Here is a 22679-nt window from a genome sequence, read left to right as displayed (position 1 = left end):
AGTAGTGTGATACTTCCTTCTTTGTTCTCCTTTCTCAAGAATTGCTTTGGATGTTTGGGGTCTTTTGTGGTTCTACATAAATTTTAAGATTATTTGTTCTAGTTCTGTGAAAAATGCCATTGGTAATTTGATAGGGATTGCATTGAATCTCTAGATTGCTTTTGGCATTTTATGGGCATTTTAACGATGTTAATTCTTCCTCCCCATGAAGATGGTACGTTTCCATTTATTTGTGTCTTCTGCAATTTCTTTCTTCAGTGTCTTATAACTTTCTGAGTACAGGTCTTTTACCTCCTTAATTAAATTTATTCCTAGATATGTTCTTTATGCAACAGTAAATGGCATTGTTTTCTTAATTTCTCTTTCTGATAGTTCATTATTGGTGTATAAAAATGCAACTGATTTCTGAATATTAATTTTTATATCCTGCTACTTTACTGAGTTCATTTATCAGTTCTAATAGTTTTTTGATGGAACCTTTTGGGTTCTCTATATATAGTATAATGTCAACTGCAAATAAGGACAATTTTCCTTCTTTCTTTCTAATTTGGATGCCTTTTATTGCTTTTTCTTGTCTGATTGCTGTGATAGGACTTCCAAAACTATGTGAATAGAAGTAGTAGACATCCTTGTCTTGCTCCTGATCGTAAGGAAAACGTTTTTAGCTTTTCACAGTTGAGTATGATGTTAGGGTTTGTTATATATGACCTTTATTATATTGAAGCATGTTCCCTCTATTCCCACCCTGCTGAGAGTTTTTATCATAAATTGATGCTAGATTTTGTCAAATGTTTTTTCTGCATCTATTGATATATCATATGATTTTTATCTTTCATTTTGTTTACGTGGTGTATATTGTTAATTGATTTGTGGATATTGAACCAACCTTGCATCCCAGAAATAAATCCCACTTGATCGTGGTATATGATCTTTTAATGTGTTGCTGAATTCTGCTTGCTAATATTTTGTTGAGGATTTTTACGTCTATTTTCATCAGGGATATCAGCCTATAATTTATTTATTTATTGTTTTATTTTATTTTATTTATTTTATTTTTTTGTAATGTCTTCCCTGTATGCCCTTTTGCCTGGGATGTCTGTGGTCATTTTATTATATGAGCTAATCCTAGAGCTCAAATAGACTGTTTTCATAGAACATTTAGTGACATTAGAAGGATGTCACCTAATTTAAAGTTTGAGACATATACCTTTTCTTTACATTTTTAGAAAGAACAGGCTTGAGATAGAGAAAGGGATAAAGGTATCATTGACCAATCTTAAACATGCCCATATGGGTATGTAGATGCTAAAAATTCCAGTAAGGAATAATTGAAATGATTATTTTTGGCTATATTAACTATTTCATAACTTTAATTATCTAGACATCTTATAGTAAATTTGATTAAGTTATTATAACAACCTAAATACCATTTTGCCCCTTTCCATTGGCCATCTTCAATTATATAAGCCCAATCTAAACTGTGTTCATCGTGAACTAAAGAAAGAGAGATTTAAAGAATCTGTATCTTTCAATATTTTTTTCCATTGAGATTTCTTGGGATTATGGATATAAACAAGAATATAGATTTCCCACAAGATACTTTAAGGGTAACAGATGGATTTTGGTATATTGAACTTTGAAAGGTAAATTTTGGTGTGTCAGATCTATTAGTATACAGAGTAACAAAGCTAAGATAAATAAGGATTTTTAAAAATAAAAAATGAATAGAAATATATGTGTATTGTACATTATAATTTATTTGAAAAAAGGAAATGAAAATGTAATGTTTGAAACAATTTAAGAAACAAAGAGTTCTTCTCACTTCAATGACAATATAATTTATAATCCAAGGCCTGGTTTTCTGTATTTATTTTTTTCCTGCGGTTCAAAGGTCATCATGACTAACAGCATGACTACATTGAAGTTTTAAATTTCATTCCTTTAGAAAAGTAATATATAAGGCATATTGCATGTACCTCACCATTTTAAAAAGTGCATACATACAGTTTTCATAGTGGTTTTACGTGGTAAGCTCTAGTTAAGAAAATAAGAAAGGACGTCTTTCAGATACCGGTTGTGCAATTTCAAATCCTAATTTTCCTTCAAACTCCCTTTTCAAGTGATTAATAGGGCAATTATAACTTATTATCTGGGATTTCACTTTTACAAATAACAAAATGTAGTAAAGGTTGAGCTTAAAACATTGGCAGAACCTACTTTGGCTCCTCAACACTGAACATGCAATTGAACTCAAATTAGGAAGGTCAAGAAGGGCCTTTTTGAGGGACTCTGCACTTTGTCAGATGTATTTATTCATGTGCAGAGGATTAGAATTCATAAACATTTTGCCAGTTTTTTTAATGCTATTTCTTTTCCTTGTTGTTCTTGGCTAAGCCATGTCAATACAGCAAAATGCTGCTTCATATGGCTGATTATCAGCAGAATAATATGTATTACATAACCCAAAGGAATTATAAAATCAGCAGGAACTCTTGGCTCCGTATCTCAGTGTAGATACATAGATGGGTACCAAAAAAGCTTGATTTTTATAAAATTAATTTATCTGAGTGTTATACCCAAAATAGGCATTTTTTTTTCCTTTTTAGATTTTTTTTATCGTGAAAGTGATCTAGTTAGCAAAACATCTCTTAACTATTCTTTTAAGAAATATGCACAAGATCAGTCTAAATAATATACTGTTGGATTAAAACTAATTTGAGCATGGTACAGGAAATTCCTAGAGGCAACTGATTTTGAAGACATATCACAAGTCCGTATTTTTCTTTTTCTTGGCAAAGTTTAGAACTTAGATTTATCAGTCCAATTAGTGTATGATGAATATTTTTGAACTTATTCAGTGAAGCACTTAGAAACACCAGCTTAAAGTGTACAGGAAAATAAAGTGGCTATCCAAATGGGAAGAATCATTAGGTTCCTTGGAATGGCATCAGAGATACTTATGTGAATAGTCACATCTTTTTTAGAAGTCGTTATAGGAACATCTGTAAGGTTCTCAAAGAAACTGATTTTGGTAATCTGCATTTGTGCTGGCTGCCAATGTCACAGTTGCTATAAGGCCAGATTTGCTTACTGTTTTACAAAGCCAATTAGCAACACCCTGGGTTGCTTCCTTTGAAAAAAAAATTTCCCAAAAGGTGAGAAAAGCTTAAGCAGTGGGCATGCCTATGGAATCTAAAATAAAAACACTGAAAAACTTTAGGAAGCTAAAAGGAGAGGACAGACAGTAGTAAGAGCCTTGGGTAGTGAGTTGAGAACATAGCCATTAAAAGACCACTTGTTAAAACAGAATAAATGACAGTTTTAAGCTTGTTAGAGAAAAAAAAAATGGCATAGATATGGAAGCTATTGAGATGATGCTACAACTTCTGGTACCGAAGGGTCACCATATATTTGAGTCTACAGCATGTATTTTCTTTACCTCCCCATTCTTTTAAAAGTTTAGCTTCTAGGTCCTTCCTTCCTTCCTTCCTTCCTTCCTTCCTTCCTTCCTTCCTTCCTTCCTTCCTTCCTTCCTTCCTTCCTTTTTCCCTCCCTCCCTCCCTCCCTCCATACTTCCCTCCCTTCCTCCCTTTCCTCCTTCGCTCCCTCCCTTCCTTCCTGCCCCTTTCTGGTTGGGCCCCCCCTCCCCTTTCTACTTTTCTTTGTAATAAGGGTTGTCTCCTGTTGAGTAGGCTCAGCTGCTTTCATTTGACTTGGATTTCAGCAACAGTGGCTAAACTTAGTGATTGTGGATGTTGATAATCTTTCCAAGATGACTTTTTGCTCTAAAGCTGCTGAAAAAGTCTCTTGAATTGACTCTAGTAAGTGTTGACAACCACCCCTGAGGTGAACTCTTGAGATGTTGTTGTCCAAGTTGCTCATCAGGGGTTTGTTTTCATTAGATTTTGAATGGGGAAGTAGTTTTGCCATCTTTTTCATCCTTTAGATTATGTATGGCCGACTCCATTGGGGAATTGGTGTGAATCTGGGAAAGCTTACAAGCTCCTATTTTGGAGCTTGCAATTCATGAGTAAAGGAAGGAAAAACTGGATACAGGGAAAACGTATGATAATCCAGAATAATATTTTTCCAGGATCTTCTCTTAGACTTTGAAACCTATCCACACTCTGAAAGAGAATGTATGGATAATCTAAAGAGAGTGAAATGTTTGGAAAATATTATCTGAAGCTATATCCCTTGTAGAGTTAGTCTATGGTGTTGCATTTCTTATATTCAACAAGGTTTATGAGAAGCAAAGCCAAACTGATTGTGGATTTTTTGTTTGTTTATCTGTTTTAGCAAATGCTAAATGAAGTAGAAGTGACCTGGATAATTAAAAACTCCATTATGCAAATCTTCTGTACTGTTTGTCTTTAGGCTTTTCAGAAGGTGTTAAAAAGAATTTGGCCGGGAACCTGGACATATGATGGCGGTATGATTACATATAAAAGAAAGAAAGCATTTCTTTTCAATGATGAAGAAACATGCCAAGACATTCATTTATATATACATTCATTCGGTACTTTTATCGGGTATCTATTTGTGCCCAAAATTTCTGATACAAGTAAAAATAAAAGAATAAATAAAGTAGTTTGGAAATGTAAGACCCTTTGTTTTTAGCTATACCTGGATGGAGGAATATTTTAATAGAAGAAGTAACATTTAACATTGGTCTTGAATAAAAATGAGATTTTGAGAAGCTAAAGTCAAAGGACAGGATTTATCTCTTATAGTGGAAATGCATAGATAAAGACTTTGAGACGTCTTAGAATTCACGCATGGCTGTTTTTTGGATTTGTTTGTTTTGTTTTTGGTAGAAGAGAGGCTGCTTTAATGGAATAAAAGTAAATAATTAGGCTGGATTCATGGAATGGAATATCATGAGGAATTAGAATTTCCATGGAAAATATAGAAGCATTCAACAATTGAGTCCCATGCTTCAGGGTATTATAAACAAAATAGTGTACAATTTTTGGAGACAGCAGAATCCCACACAAGAAAACAAAAGTTTATTAAGGAAATAATCATTAGGAACAGTTTTCCCCAGATTATTAATAAACACAGTAATACTCTATCAGTGGCATGCCGGGATTGGCTTTTAATAGTTTGTGAGAGCTCATTGTGTGTGTCTCTACTCAAATCTGAGTTTGGTGACATCACATTGGTAGCTTGAAATAGGCCGTGGTGGGAATATTTACACCACAGAAATCAGCAAATACTACAAATTACAGCTATTTCTTAGACAGCCAGCTGTAAAACATTTACCAGCATACCACTGCTACATGATGTGAAACAGGTCTTCTTAGCAGAAAAATCAACATTTGGAAAACAGTATATTAAAAATCTCTTTACTAAACAAAAAAATTAAGGAAAAAACAGTTTAAAACATGCACATTAGCAGATAAAAGAAGAGAAAATAAAAAAGCAAGTGAGGGTAAGAAAACCAAGGATCAAAGAAAATGCAACATGAAGACTTACCAAGAACAACTATCAAATTTAAACTTATTTGCAAAAAACAGGGACAAGGAAACAACAAGATTTTTGGCATGTAAGATTAATTAAGTCTTCTTTATAACAACTGATGTCTAAAATATGGACATTATGCTAGGAAACTACACTGAGCAAACTTTCCTTCAGTGTTATGAAACTTCAATTTAACATGCACCTTTCAATATATAGTATTTCCCTTGCTCAAAATGTTTTTTCATTGTGTTGCATATCTACAATCTTACCTCAATGCTTAAACATAAATATCAATAGTCTGAATTACCCAACTAATTGCATTTATTGTCTTCTTTCTAATAAACCAAATGCCCATTGTAGTCTATATACCATACTTTTTACCTTTAAATTCGTTTCTAATTATTTAACTAATTATTGCCATAGGTGTTTAAATATGCATTACATACAAACTTTCCATAGTTGTGTCATGGAAATTATGGGATACTATTTGGATATGATAGTGAATAGAGGCATTTCCTCATAGTCTTCCTTCTTTCATTCAATGGCTGATACATTGTGTAACTTACATTTCTCCAAGGTGTGATAGCTTTGGATAAAACTCAACTAATAGAACAATAACCACAATAGTAATCACAGAATCTGTAACAGTCCACTTGTCCCTCTTATTTTACGCAAGGAATCTGTTCAGTACTTCATGTGTCAATGACCGTGACTGTACCCTTTGCCTCTTGGTCCTCCTGATACTCTCATAAAACTTGTTAGATTTATATCACTCCTCTTGGCTAGAGATGTTTCTTTACTGTTGTGTGATAAAACTCTTCATCATCTGTATGTAAATAAGATGCAGACAGACTCAGTCTGAATAAATTTAGTAGTTTGTCAGTGCAATAACTTCATTATCAATAGAATCCACCCTGATTTACTTTTTTTTTCAGTATATATATATATACATATATATATGTATATATATATATATTCAATGATTTTAGTGACTTCAAATGAATAAAAGGGGTTATTTTAAGAATGACTCATGAATCACAATATGGATAAAATTATAACCAGATTTACTTAAGCAATCAAATTAAACATATACAACTAATTGCAGACATCTCTAAGACAATTATTTAAATGAGAGTTGAGTTTTAACCACCAATCCCTACTCACTAGGGAATTGATAATAGTCAATCAGCAGGGTGGGTCAGGTCTATATTACAATCTGCGTCCCTTATCCCCTTGGTCTTGATCATCATATTCTTTCATAGTTACACAATGTCTTTGATCTTGACAACTGAACCCTTTCTGCATTTTCTCTGAGTTGCTTTGCATGTTATAGGGGGACTTTCAGTTCCCTTTGTAAGTGAATTTGTGCCCTGTATCTAAGAATATAATTTATTGTTCTTGCTGCAAATTTGTAATCTCACTTTGTTCTTAGAGGCACCATAATATAGTGGAAAGAACATGGACTCAAGAACCAGACTTAGTTTCGCTATTCTCTTATGTCAGAAAATGTATTCTCTTTTTAAATTATTTTTAATTGTAAAATACAATATTCTTGCAGAAAACTGCATAAGACATGAATGGACAGCTCATTGAAATATCACGAATAGAGCAAATGTACAACCATCAACCAGGTCAAGAAATAGAATAATGTCGGCACCTCAGTAAACTCCATATCTTCTTTTCCATCAGTACTCCTTTCTCATTTCTGAAAGTAAACAAATTTCTGGTTTCTAAAAAAGGATTTTAATTTACCTGTTTTTGAACTTTATATTCATGAAATTATGCAATATATATCTCTTTGTGTCTGACTTCTTTTGCTCAACATTTTGTTTGTGAGATTCATCCATGTTGTTGTAGCTAGCTACATATAGTTCATTCATCTTCATTATTATTATAGTATTCTATTCCTTAAAAAGAATTTGTAGGAAAATGTCACGGTTTATCGATCTATTCTAGTTTTGATGATTATAGGAAATTTTTCCAGTGTAGGGGGGGCCATTATGTACAATGCAGTGATGGACATTTTATATACATTTCTTGGTACATTTGTGCATGTGTTTCCGTTTAGTATATATCTAAAAGTGCTATTGCTGGGTCTTGGTATATGCATGTGTTTAATCTTTGTGAATAATACCAAACTGTTTTCCATAGTGGTTGTCACAATTCATATTCCTACCAGCAGCACATACTGTTTTCATTGTTCCCATATCCTTCTAACATTGGTATTGTCACTCTTTTAAAATTTTAGACATTCTGTGCAATGTGTAATAGTATATCATCATTGTTTTGACTTGCCATAGTACTGGTGAATTAATACATCTTTCATTTATTTACTGATTATTTGTATACATACCATTTTTTGAAGAACCTATTCAAGTCTTTTGTCTACTTTCAGATTGTCATTTTTTTACTGATTTGAGCAGATCTTTATAGATCTTGTTGGTTTCGTGTGTTGAAACATCTTGTTTTTTAATTGTGTCCTTTCATAAGTAAAAATGATTTTTAAATGCATTGCAATTTATTAATAGTTTCCTTTCTGATTAGTTCTTTTCATAGTCTGTTTAAGTATTTTTCTGTATACCAAAGTCATGAAAATATTCTTCTTATTTTTTCCTTAAACCTTTATTTTTGACTTCAACATGGAGATGCACACTTTATCAGGAGTTGAATATGTATTATATATGGCTTAAGATAAAAGTCAAGTTTTTTTTGTTTTTTGTTTTAATGTAAATATACACTTCAGCCTGTACCATTTATTGAAAAGACCTATCCATTTCTCATGGCATAGCAATGGTATCTTTGTCCACATAGACATAGAAATTCTGTTCTATACATCTCTTTGTCTATCTCTGTGACATCTTCACTGGTGTAGCTTTGTAAGAAATTTTGGGATCTGATAAGACAAATCTTGTCGTTCATTTTTCTTCATGGCAGTCTTGGCTACATTTGTCCCATCTGTATTCTCATATAAAATTTTAGAATCAGCTTGTGCAGTTACACAAAACACATATAATTGGATTTGGTTCACTACTAAAAGCAAAGATTATCACGTTGTAATAAATAATTTTGTTAAGGGACCGTTTCTGTATTTTAATGATAAAGAAAGTTTGAACACAATGATGAAGAAAAATTAAACTACAAAACCTAACTGAAAGAAAGCTGATAACTCTATGTTAGTATCAGATAAAGTAGACTTTAAGATGAGAAAAGGAACTAGAGATAGAGATACTTCATAGTAAATCTTCCACACAACTGAGAAGATAAAACAATTCAAGTATTGTGTATCTAATAACATAGCTTCAAAACAAGTCAAGTAAAACTTGAAAGAAACAAATGGAAAAATAGGTAGAACCATAATTATTGTGACAAATCTTAATACTCCTTTCAGTAACTGACAGGAAAGAAGATGATAAAAAGGGGAATATGTAGGAGATTTAACACCTTAATAAACTTTCCTTCATTGAAATATATAATAGAAAATACCCAATAACAGCATAATATTATTATTTTCAAGGACACTTGTAATGTTTTCAAAAACAGACCATTTTGGGGGCATAAAGTTTCAATTAATTTCAACTAATTGAATTCATAGAGCATTACTATCTCTTACCACAGTGAAATTAGACTAGAATCAATACTATATAACATAAACAAATGAAAAGACATATCATATTCATAGATCAAAAGACTTAATATTTGTTAAAATGCCTATACTATCCAAAGTGATCAACAGATTGCAATGCAATCTCTGTCAAAATCCCAATGGCATTTTTTTCAGAAATAGAAAAAAACAATTCCAAAACATATATGGAACCACAGAAGACCACAAATAAATCAGTCTTGAAAAAGAAGAACAAAGCTGGACTGGTCACACTTCCTGATTTCAAAATACATTACAAAGCTACAGTAATCAAACAAGCATGGTAGTGCCAATAAATACAGACATATAGACCAACAGAACAGAATAGAAGGCACAGAAATGAATTCACACATATGAGAATGGTCAACTGATCTTCAACAAGGGTACTAAGAATACATAATGGAGAAAGTCTCTTGAACAAATGGTGCTGGGAAAAGTGGATATCCACTTATTAAAGAATGAAACTGGACTCTTATCTTACACCATACACAAAAATAAACTCAAAATGGATTAAAGACTTAAATGTAAGACCTAAAATTGTAAAATCCCTAGAAGAAAACAGGGAGAAGTTTCATGACATTGGTCTTGACAGTGATTTTATAGATATGACGCCAGAAGCTCTGGCAACAAAACCAAGAACAAACAAGTGGGAATACCTCAAACTCAATAGCTTCTATACAGCAAAGTAAACAATCAACAGAGTGAAAAGGCAATCTATGGAATGGGGGAAAATATTTAGATGTGATAATGTGTCCATTTCCAAAATATATAAGAAACTCTTACAGCTCAGTAGTAAAACAAATAAACAAAAACCTAATAACCTGATTTTTCAAATGGGCTAAAGCCTTGAATAGGCATATCTCCAAAGAGAATGAATGGGCAACAAGGATATGAAAAAATGCTTAACAACACTAATCTTCAGGGCAATGCAAATCAAAACCACAATGAGATATCACCTCACAACTGTCAGGATGTCAGGATGACTATTATCAAAAAAAAAGCAAAAATAAAAAACCCTGAATATGAGTAAGAATGTGGAGAAACTGGAATCCTTGCACACTGTCGATGTAATGTAAAATGGTGTAACTACTGTGTAAAACAGAATAGTGGGCTTTCGAAAATGTAAATACGGGACTACCATATTGATCCAGCAATTCCACTTTTGAGATTTATCCAAAAGAATTGAAATCAGGATCTCGAAGAGATTGTAACAATGCTATGATTCTTCTATTCACCATAGCCAAGATGTGGAAACAAGCTAAATGTCCAGTTAGCCAACAAATGGATAAGAAAATGTGGTTTATACATACAATGGAATACTATTCGGCCTTAAAAAAGATGGAAATTCTGCAATATGTGACAACATAGATGAACCTAGAAGACATGCTAAGTAAAATAATCCAGTTGCAGAAAGACAAATACTGCATGATTCCTCTTATATGAGGTATCTGAAATAATCAAATACATACCATCAAAAAGTGGAATGGTGGTTGTCAGGCTGAGGGAGTATGGGGAGTTACTAATTTAAGGGCATAAAGTTTCCATCAAACAAGATCAATACGCTCTACAGATTTGCTCTGCAACATTGTACCCATAGTCAACAAACATAGTTGTATAATTTTAAATAAAAAAGGTAATTAAAAAATCTCATATATTTGGAGATTTCAAAATATACTCATGTGTCAAAAAAATCACAATGAAAATTAGAAAATTTTAAGCTGAATGATTATGAAAATGTGAAATATCAAAACTTGGATATGTATAAGGCTGAATTCAGAGAAAAATATAAAGCTTTCAATGTATATATTAGGATAGAAGAAAGATTAATATTAAAGATAGAAGCATACATATCAAGAAATTAGAAAACTATAGCAACAAAGTAAGCATGAAGTAAGCAAAGGAAATATAGAGAAGAAATAATGAAATCAAAAGCAAACGTATAATATGTAAGATTTTAAAAACTCAAATTTAGTTCTTCAAATAACCAACAAAATTAATGGAACTATAGCAAGACTGATCAACAAAGAAAAGTCATGCATTCCCAGCACTCAGAATGAAAATGAGGACTTTACTATAGATTTTAATGTATTAAAGGGATTAGAAGAGAATATTTAAAAAAAGAAACTTTACATAAAAATTTTTGAAATTTTATTTGAGATGGAAAAATTCTTACAAAAGTACAACCTTACAAAACCTGAATCAAGAAGACAGAAAACTTAAATAGTACTATAATTATAAACAAAACTGAATCTTTAATACCAAATTTACCAAGAGAAAATATCAGACCCCCATATCGCTTCATCAGGGAATTCTAACAATAATTTAAGGAAGAAAAAGTACCAGTCTCAGACTGTTTTAAAAAGGCGTGGAGAGAACAGTTCACAACTGATTATTTTGAGACCAGTATTATATTGATATCCAAAACTAAAAGGAACATTATAAGAAAGGAATATTATAGGAAGATCTTGCTCATAAGTGTAATAGATAAAATCTGAAACAACATATTAGCAGTTCATCAATATCTTAAAAACCCAATACAAAACTGGGTTCAGGCCAGGATGTAACATATTAAACTGCAAAATAAGTCATTATAATTCACCACATTAGAGAATCAAGAAGAAATATAAACATTTCAATAGATGTTTAAACACCAGTTGATAAACACCCAATTATGAACTATTTTTGGAAAACTGGGAACAAAAGGAAAATTTATTAAGTCGGTAAAGCTTATCTACAAACAATTGTATATAGTATATATCAGATTTCAAGGTGAAATAGGAGGAATTTTCTTTGACATCAAAAACAAGACAAAGATGCTCACTCTTACTACTTCATTTCAACATTGCACTGATTGTCCTAATGGTGCAATAGAGTAACAAAAAGAAATTTAAAATATAAAAATTGGAGAATTACATAAATCTCATTATTCACAGATCATGTAATTGTATATGTAGAACATCTATACAAAATTATTTGCATATACATTATTGGAATTGATAAGTGTAACACGATGGTCAATTTAAAAATCAAACTTACAAATCAATTAAAACATCAATTAAAACTCAATTACAGTATATTCATTTAAAAATGAATTATCACTGTTGTCCTTCCTAGTCTTTCACCCTCAAATCATGTCCTTCCTGATTATAGCAGGCACTCAAGAGGAAGAACCTAGTCTACCTAGGTGTGTTAGCTACAGAGTGTAGGGTCTCTCTCTCTCTCTCTCCATGTTTTCTTAATTAATCCTTCCTCCATTCATTCAACCATTTTTAAAAACGCCTATTGTATACCAGGCTCTATCTTTGCCTTTAAATGGCTCACAACAAAGTACAGAATGGCAGACACGGCTGACTACAATATAATGTGTTTAGCAGAGTAAACAAGAGTATTTGTGTGGAAAGGAAACACAGGTGGAAGCAATTTGCTCTATCAGAGAAATTTGGGAAAGATTTCACAGAGCAGGCAATATTTGTGCTAGTCCTTGAACAATTTAGTAAGGTATCACCAATTCAAAGAAGGTGGGAGAAAATAGCAATCAGAGGGAACAGAATAAATACAGGTATAGAAGTGTGAAAATACTTGGCATATTTGGGAAATATAAAAGCCAAAGAGTAGTTAGTAGATCCTTTGCTTGATTGATGTGTAAATCTATCCTCATATAGCTGTTATATTTGCAAAGTCTCTGTTTAGCTTCTTTTTTGTCCTGTCTGAATCATGAAAATAATGGAGTTGATTTTCATGTCTCATAAGTACAGAGTATGTTTTAAAACTCTTACTCAAGAGCTTCTCCAAAAATATCCCCTGCCCATTTCCATAAATGCATCTTAGCCAACTAAAATGATTTTTGATGATTTAACTTACAATCAGTTGTAAAGAATCTGAAAATTACCTATTCACAACATGATAATGGCCACAATTTTTAGATGTTTCACAGTAGCTGTAATACTTGAAATTGCACTGTATGTGCAACTTAATAAACATCTGAATTGTATCAATACAGTATTGCAACTTTCTATAAAAGACGTAGAAAAATAAATTTCTCTGACACTGAGACTGAAAATTTGTATAAAGAATTGCTATAAGTAATAGTTGGCAATTAAACTTTGGATAAAATAAAGCTGAGTGAGCGCTTTGTGTGTCAAGAAGTTGTGTTAAAATTATCTAGTGTATCTTATAATTCCTTGATTATTATTACTTGATAGAATTGCTCAGCAAAGATGGCATAATGGGTATGTGATATTTCCTACATTTTCATATGCTTTATCTTACTATAATTTTTGCATGCAAAAGTTCTCTGGTTTGTATAAACTACTTCCTTATGTATGTTTTAATAACTCTTACTAACATTGATTAGCCTCAGTAATCAATGTTTTTGCTACATCTTATTGGCCAAACAAAATGCATAACCAGCTTTACTGAATATTCTTTTTGCTTCACATTAATAAAAAGTGACTATTTAATATTATTTCGTTACAGTTAGTTATTAGAGTACTAATAATGACCAATACTCATAAATATTTATTAAATAGATGTTTCGATCAGATTATTTTAGTGGTTATAATTGTGAATGATTAAATCAACAAACTCTAGAAAAGACAACTCAGTTCTGTGGTCCCTCTATACAAGGTTTTAATTTTAGGAAAACAGACTCTAAATTCTGCTTGCCTTCTTGCCAACCGAGAGTATTACCCATTGCCTTCTGTGCAGCGCTACCCGAAAAAAAACTAAAGAACTTACATTGAGAATTTTCGGAATTCAGCTCTGTGTATACCCTCAAAATGAAACAAATTGGGGCAATTTACTGAAGGTTAAATCCTCTAAATGACATTCACCTAAAACATGCAAGGAAATGGCTTGGGAGGCTTAAATTATCAATGTAATTGCCTTAATTCTCTAGGTTGCTTTTGTAAGTAGACATAACTTTATCGAATCTAACTGATGATTCCAAATTGGAGGTTTAGGGTTGTTTGTATTTTTATTCTCAACACCCTGAATTGCATTTATTTTCTACATAACCAAGTCTTACAAATAGCCCAGAAATTTTCATGCAAGAGAGTTCCAGAAGTGAGGTTTTTACATTAATGATCTCTGTAGCCAGCACCTTTCAATTTGTCAGCATTTTTACCCTAAAGTCACTGGAAAGCTTTTTGAAGAATTAAGTATGCTGATAGCACCTTGTGCTTTTGTTCTTAAATATTTGAACATAGAGTGATGTCTCAAACATTTTATTACTAAAATCTGGTTTCTATTAAAAATATTTTCTAAGCTCTGAGACAGAAGTGAAAGGAAAGATTATTTATATGCAAGGTAGCTCAACCCTGTCTAATTCTTGAGTAAGACTATTCCAAGTAACCTTCCGTTTATGATTCAGTAGTTTCTCTGAGTGAAGGGAGTGTTACCAGGATAATATATTCTTGAAGACACTACCTGAAATACCAGATTTTTAAAAAATGATTTTAACAAGATTTTAGAATTTAAGATTGCAGAACCTTTCACCAACACTGTGTTGTTTTATTTTCTCTCACCAAGCTGTATTGCAAATAAACCTTTTGATGTTTTAAAGGTTTTTTTTCTTTTTTTTCTTTTTCTGGCAGCTAAGAAAAACACTCTGGAAAGTTATATTTAGTGAATTTACCCGTGTATAAATATCCCTCAGCTAGTCTGTTATCCTATGGCATCTGGAAGAAAGGTGCTATTGTCTTAGATTCCATGATTGAAGTACAGAATAATCAATTCAGAAAGACCCTGGAGGGAAGATTCACTTACATATGCTGTGGAAACTTGGAATCCCTGAGGTTTTTAGTTTTTTTTTTTCTACAGACCAAGAGACATAGATGCGTTTATGCTTTGGTACAATGTCTAGTGACATCGGTTCTATTCATGCCATATGATAGTTTGACCATCAGTTTATATTTGAGACTACTAACTTTACATTTTCTAAGAAAACTCCTTTTTTCTTAGTTCCTTTGTTACTATTGCTTTCCTTGCTTCCTGGGTCACAATAACTGGATGGCTATTCTGTTTGCAAGTGCTCTGGCTATTCAGCTCCTACTGCCCCACACCAAGCTACATAACCAAGGTATTCCCAAGGATGCATCATCAGATTTTGTTCTGCCAAAACTTTCCATAAATCATTTAAAGCTCCTCTTCATTTCTTGCAAAGCAATGTTTGCTGAGCTTCTCCATGAAAAATTAGTATAATTCCAGGAGATCATGATAGCTTTGCAAGACAGGAATTTGTCCTGTGCTTCCACGGGGACATCAGCAGAGTTATGGACACAGTAGAAGTTAAGTGAAAATGTACAGTTACTTTACTTTACCTTTGGTTTTATTTGAACATTTACTCTATCACTTATTCAATAGCAATTGAATAAGAGCAGCTGTGTCTCATAGTTTTCCATTGTGAAGTGCCCAAAAGTATAAGGTGGTTAGATGTAAAAACACTGCAAAACTATGGATGATAGACTGCCCACATTCTGTCTACTGCAACTTCCCTGAGATTTCCTTTGCAGGGTCCAGCTGCGTATACCGACATGGTGGAATTTGGTTTGTGAGGAACCTACAAAAATTACACAAATAACTGAGATTTTTAATGAATAATACACAGACATGCACCTGCTTCAGGGACTTCATAGATTAGTCTTGTGACCAATTGAAAAGCCCTTTGGAATTCAATTACATGGTGCAAAACAGAAAATAAAACTGGTTACACTTTTAGAACCGATAGCAGCAGAATATTAACTAGTTCTAGGAGCAAGCTTGTTTTGTTTTTTAGGTTGTCTCAATTTGCTTTGCTTCTGTCAGTCTTACTATAAAGTCATAATATTCTGCTCATCCTGTTATCTGCTATTCTTGCAGCTGGAGCCACTTGCAGAAGATACTCTCCACCAAAGCCCGAATATGAATGCCGTTATTTCTTTACAGAAGATCATTGAAATTCAAAGTATGTCTTAAAAGTTTTTTTTTCACTTCTAACCGGATATAGGCAATTAAATTTATATTGAGAATTTGAGCATATGAACAACATATTTGAGTTCCTCAAATATGAGAAACATATTTAAAGTTGCTTTAACTTGAACGTATTATATATTCATACCTAAATGTGCTATTTCCTTGCTCATAACATGGCAATCTTACACTGATAACTCAGACTGTAGATTTAGAATCTTGCTTTTCTTATATTTTCCAAGTACTTGGATTTTTCCCCCCATTACTACCACTAAGCATTTACTTGGAACGTTGACATTAATGTAGAAATTGTGATTATATTGTCCAGTCTTAACTAAGGTAAGTTCTCTCCTAATGATGATGGAATTCAGCAATCATTTACTGGTTTTCAGTCTGGCAGGAGAAGAAAAATTAGTGAGAAATCCTGACGATAAGCAAATCCAACTAAACAAAGCAGGGAAAGTCAGCGACTTTTTTACTATGCAATTCCCTTCACATTGCTGTTGCTTGTCAAGAGTTACTCTTTTTAGATTATCTCTCTCTCTCTCTCTCACACACACACACACACACACACACACACTGAAATCAACACAAAAGTTAGCATGATGGGGAAAACCAAATGGCAAAATGAAGTGTGAAGGAGGATCACGAAAACCCTTGGCTTTGCTGCTGTCCTGTAGAAGCATTCTGTCAACACTACTGAGAAGACACCTTCCAGCTCTTGCTGAGGAGCCCTTGCCTTTGCTTGCTCAGGAGTAGCTTGGAGAGCTGAGTATCATTGGTGTTCTAGATTATCCATTTATCGAACGCTGTGACTATTTACAAATCATGCCATATAGAAACTGAAAGTAATTTCCCACTTCCATTTCACTCATGGATTGAGGGCCATATTCAATACCCAATGAATATTTATTGGCTATATATCATAACTGGAATAAACTATGAATTTCAAAGATTTTCAGTAAAAATAAAAAGAAACGTTCAAGTACTGGGGCCGAAAGCCTTTGAGTTAAGGCTAAGATAAAGGAACTGACAGACATGAAGAAGGGAAGGCTGGAGAAGATTTCATAGGCTAAGTACAAAATCCTGTCACTCTACTGATCTGTCTCATTACCACTGAGGGTAGATTAAGAGTCTCTATTGTATGTTATTGCAGATCTCAAGGAAAGGAATCTTGAAATGATCTTTGACAGCCTTCTCATATTCACCCACATCCAATCTAATGCCCCCTGCAGGTCATCTATCAAATAGTATAAAAATACCTAGTTTTTATACATGTTATTCTTTCATTCTGAGCATTCTTTCACCGTTATACACACAGATTATGAAAAGTTATTGTTCCTCTGTATAATCAGATAAGATCACTTTCAGTAAGCATTCCTGGGTACGTATTACATGTTGATCTCTGACAGCTTGGTCAAATATCAAGGCACAGAGGGTATGGAAAGGAATAAGGCAGAGTTTCTGGCATCAAGGAATTTATAGCCCAGTGAGTGAGAGACACTGCCATGGATCGTTCCAATATAGGGTCACCAGGTACTCTGAGATCATGGAGAGGGAGCAGTCCCTTTGGTGAGCCTCCTTCAGCTGGGATGAGAGGTACTGGAGAGTGAGGGAGGTTTAAGTTCAAGGAAGACTTCCTGGCAGTGATAGGGCCTCAGCGAGCTTGCTCTTAAGGACTGACCAGGATGTTGACCAGATGAAGAAAGAGTGAATGTTTCGAAGGGAATAACAGAAGCAGAGGACTCGGTTGTCTCATAGGTGTGAAAAATCATAGTTTGTGGATGTCTTTAGAAACTGTATTATTGCCTTTTGTATTGGGTTTGATTTCCTAGTGATGACTTTCTACTGCATGATTTTTTTCTTTTCCTTTCGCCACTGACATTTTAGAGTGACTTGTGCCATCTGCTCAGGCCAAACAAACCTGTTTGACTCTTGCAAAGAATTCACTCTTCTATCCAAACTTGCTGTATGAGAATTCTGCCACTCTGGCTTGTGAATTTCTGTCTTCTGCTCCAAAATGCATTTCCTACCACCCACAACTGACCACTTCCACTGAAAAATCCATTTCCTCCTACATTCCTATTGAGGGTTCCACCCTCAGTAGGATGTGCTTGTTCATTGAATACTTCCACAAAGTCTCAGCACTGACATGTGGATTTGAATTAGTGGTACTTTTATTTAAAATGTTTCAATTATTTAAGTTTTTGTGTATTTTACAGTCTGTTAGTTGTGGTTCCTTAATTAGATGATGGTCATCAGGACAGGAATCATACCTTCTCACCCCCGCATGCACCTGCAGGAAGGGCGGGCAGCAGGGAAGGGGTTTGAAGAGCCTGGGAGTTGAGAGTAGTCAGATTTGAGGAAGGAGGATTTGAGTCATTTTTCAAGGCTGTCAGAAGCCAAGGCTTGCATCGAAAGGAGCTGCTGAAGAAGAGCTCCTCCTTCTGAGTCCCAGATACATGGGATAGTGGGTGCTGAGGTTGGGTGCTCAGCAACCATGCCTTCCTCACTTCAACCCAAAAGAAGCTTGGTTTTACTCTGGAGTCCTTACCCCCAAATACCATGCAACTCAGGGGAAGATGAACTTATGCCCAGTTCCAGGGGAGCTGTTCTTAGTCTAAGGCTGAACCAGTCAGTGGTTAACAGTGACCAAACAGATTAAGCACTTAGCAGTGATTGGTTAAGGAATGGGTGCATGGCCCCATTCAGGACACTGAGAATCATTGGCTGGCCAATCTGTGCAGTCACGTAAGCCCGACACTTACACGGGTTCTGTGTATGGCTTACTGCTCTTACTGTTGCTGCCTTATAATTCTTACTACGTTTTGAACAAGGGGCCCCAGTTTCATTTTGCGCCGGGCTCCACGAACAATGCAGCCAATTCTGATGGAAATCAAGGTGCTGGTGATGCAAAAAAAATATTTACCAAGCACCACCCACCACAAGAACTCGAATTGTGGCTAAGGAGGAACTGAAGGGTAGGTTGAGGTTGTAAAGTGAAAGAGAAACACAAGATGACAGTGATCGCTCACCACTTGGGACATGGGGTAAAAATCAGTACACAGAAAGTGGTTCGGGGCTGTGGCTTTGACCACTGTGGGGTACATTTTTATGTGGTTCTGTTGAACTGTGTCTCTTTGGGGCCGCGCCTCCAGACTAAAGAAACAAAAAAAGGGCTGCGTAAGGTCCATAGAGCAATAAAAGAAAGTGGGTATTTCAGAGTTGCAAACTTCACAGTGGCTCGGGAAATCAAAATTATGGGCTCCGGGCTTAGCAAACAATGTGAGATTCCTTGATAAATGTGAAATTGCACTCCTCCGTTTATTTTTCTCTGTTTTACAACCCACTCTTCCATTTCAAGTTCTATAGGACTCCAGGGCTTCGACTGGGCTCCCAATTTCCCCTTTGGTGGGGAAAGTCATCAGAACTGGCTGAATAGCTTGTGGTTCCCAGTGCAAAATGAAAATGTGTTAATGCTTCCTTGTTAAAAAAAAATATATTAATAATTTCACAAAGGTGACAGCAGAGCCTTGATCCGAGAGTGAGGGACCATGTGAGCTTGGAGCCTGTGGGACTGACCGTACCGGTTGCCTGTTCACGGAGTCGGCCTGAAGGTAGGCTTTGTTGAACAGGAGACCTCCTCTTCACATGTGTCTCGGAACGTCACACAGGTGCCTCGTTTTAACTTTAGGAGGTGTTTGAATTTCAGCCCGGCTCCTAGCCCAGGTTCTGAAGGATTCTTTTGTGCTACAGTTTGGGACTACAGTATCAGACAACTTATGTACATGTTGAGAAGCAGGCCCTGGAGCATGTGGGAAACATTCAGGCAAGTTCCTAGATAGCCTTGTCCCAAGGCAGGCAGCAAGGTGCTGACAGGCCGAATGTGAATTTCTCTTTGAGACCTGAGCCCCCCAGCTGAGGGTATGCAGGTGCTGGAGGCTGTGATTAGCATTGGCCCTTTGCCGGGCCACATGTATTTTGAGGCGGGATTATCCCTGTTGTCCTGTGCTTGTTTATGTTACTCATTTAGCTGCGAAGAAAAGGCCTTACCAGGCAACAGCAGGGCAAATATTTCTTCTGGCAGGTCAGGGTCTGGTTTCATCTCAGGATGGTGGGTGTATGCAAAGATCAACCATCCCTGAGATGCCAAAGTCATCTGCCTCATCCCTATTGAGTTTTCAAGATGTAGCTCAGGGGTTATCTCTTTTGGGAAGCCACCTTTGAATCGCCCTTCATCTCTAGTCTAGATTAGATGCAGTTCCTGTGTGTTTTCATGGCAGAGATTGTTAGTTTTTAATTGTCATGTCCTTTGTTTAGTGTCTGGCATGTAGTAGGTGCTCTGCAAATATTTGTTGAGTGAATGAATCAGCCAGTCTATCGATGTTTGCCACATTTTTTTTGTTGTTGTTGTTTTAAAGCCCAAACTGATTTTTTTAACCTAAGATAATTGTAATACCCTTTGGCTAGCCCATGCAGAATAAGAAATGAAGGGCAGGCAAAATACATGAGAGCCCATTTCTTCTCTTTCCTTCACAACCCACAAAGATGAATCCTTTCTAAGTTAGGAAGAACATGAATTATTTGTGAGCTACTATTTCCATAGCTAAGCTTGCTGGTAGCAGTTCTCAGCGCTAAATCTAGCAGTTGCTTGGCTGGCTATAATAACTAACAAGTGATGCCAGCGAAGGGTCAGCCCAAAGGACAAAGGATCCTCATACATATGTTTCCTTTCCTGAGACTCATCCTAACAATTTGGAGAGTCCATTGAACTCTTTCTTTTACATGGCATGGTGAGAAGCAGGGTTCCCGAAAGCCATTTTTTCACACCCGTGCCGGCCCCATGATAAATGACATTTTCACTGATTATGGATGGGAAGAACCATGAAAGGAGTTTTTCATAAAACTGAATTTATTTAGTTTGAAATACTATAATTTTAAGTCCTAAAAACATATCATGTATTGAATGATACTGATATTGATCTGTGAAACCCCAAAATGTGAAAACCACAAGTATAGAGTCATGGTTTCCTTTCTTTAAGTTTTTTAGCAAGAAGAGTGCTCCTTTTAAGTGTCAACAAATTTTAGAGACCTCCTGCATGATAGTGGTAATAACAGTATCTTTTGATTTGTGGATCAAGAAAATATATATGTACACAAAGATTTGAGGTTTCTTTTAAAATTTTGCTACATCCCTCCAGTAGTTGTCAGCTGATAGTGTAGAGCACTTAAAAATTACATGAATTCCAGTATAATCCTCTCCTCCGCTCATCAACCATGTAATAATGAGCAAGCCACTTAACTTTTCTGAGGATTTTCAAGAGGAATAACGTGGCATATCACTGTAGTGCTTTTCTAAGTTGGTGCTACTGTGGCAACAAAATGGCAAATAAGAAACAGAATCATAAAATAAAAGTAGGAATTTCCGCCCTCCACCCCAACTTTCATCTTTTTCCCACTCTAGGAATTCTGTCCTGTTTAGTAGATTGGGGTCTTCTTAGAATTCCTTATCACGCCAACCATAAGAAAATGGTGACATAGGCCAGAATGGGAAAGGAACAGTATTTGCAATGTCACTGTACATTCATGTCAGACTTATTCTAGATACATAAAGGAATGACATAGATGTCTCCTGCATATGAAATGTATCATTATGCTAATTTTCTACTTTTTTTTTTTAAACACACACACACAGAGTATTATTTAGGGCAACGAGAAGTGAATTTATGGTCCTATAAATGTATCCAACTTTTAAGGCCAGTACGGAAAGTGATAGGATGTTCTCATTGTAGTAGGATGTACCACGTGATTATGTAACTGACTACCAGGTAGTCAGTTATCCACATAATTCAGGCACCTACAGTGTGCAGAGCACACCCTTTCACACATTCTAGAGAAATGAAAATGAGATCAGATTCTCTCCGGGAGATCAAGGCAAGTATAGTTGCCACCTACTCTTTGTCCGACCTGTGCTTAATTTGTGTTTTGCATGTATGTTACTAAAGAAATGACTTCCTCCTCCCCTCTTCTTCCTCTTTCTCCACTTCTTCCTCTCCTTCCCTCCTCCTCTTCCTTTTTTTTCTCCTCCTTCTCTTCCTCCTCTTGTTATTATAATATGATGATATTTACTATTCTGGAAGCCATCCTTAGACATAACAACTGATCCTAGGAAAGATCAAAGAAATGTTCATTTTGTTGATTTCATTTCTACTCTATGTCCAGTGAAAGATAACTAGTGGGTAAAATAAAGTACAAACACTGTTTATGTTATATCAGAGTGGATGATCAGAGTAGGTACTGTTCAGTTCTCTTGGTGATGAGAAGATACGGATGGTAATGAATAAAAAAAAGCTATTAAAGTTAAGACAAGACTTGCTCTAAAGGTGAAAACCATTGTCTTCTTGTATGTGAAATGCCGTTCTCAGCCTCTCATGACCATAACGCTCTCTAGCTACCCCCTTCCCAAGGAGAAGGGGCATTTATATCAGACAATCCAGGAGAAAATCCAGATTGTTTCTAAAATAAAAGGAATTTGCATACATCTCTTGTGGGGAAATTGTCCAATATTTTGACCTCATGGGGCTGTGCACACAGTTCAATGGGTTGTTCCCCCAGACTGCAACATGTG

At 35.0% G+C, this 22679-nt stretch overlaps 1 protein-coding gene across 1 annotated transcript in view; it reads left to right on the top strand.

Moving 5' to 3' along the window:
• The window catches only part of HDAC9 (histone deacetylase 9), a 664661-nt gene that overhangs the window by 606715 nt on the left and 35267 nt on the right, over positions 1 to 22679 (top strand). The window contains exon 25 of the mRNA XM_033088745.1: positions 15962 to 16046. Coding sequence (XP_032944636.1) covers positions 15962 to 16046 — 85 coding nt within the window. The remainder of the gene's footprint in view (positions 1 to 15961; positions 16047 to 22679) is intronic.

The sequence above is a fragment of the Rhinolophus ferrumequinum genome, chromosome 20 (genome assembly GCF_004115265.2).
Source record: "Rhinolophus ferrumequinum isolate MPI-CBG mRhiFer1 chromosome 20, mRhiFer1_v1.p, whole genome shotgun sequence".
In the NCBI taxonomy this organism is placed as follows: domain Eukaryota; kingdom Metazoa; phylum Chordata; class Mammalia; order Chiroptera; family Rhinolophidae; genus Rhinolophus; species Rhinolophus ferrumequinum.
Note: the sequence above shows the minus strand (reverse complement) of the source record. Positions and strands in the feature narration are given on the sequence as shown.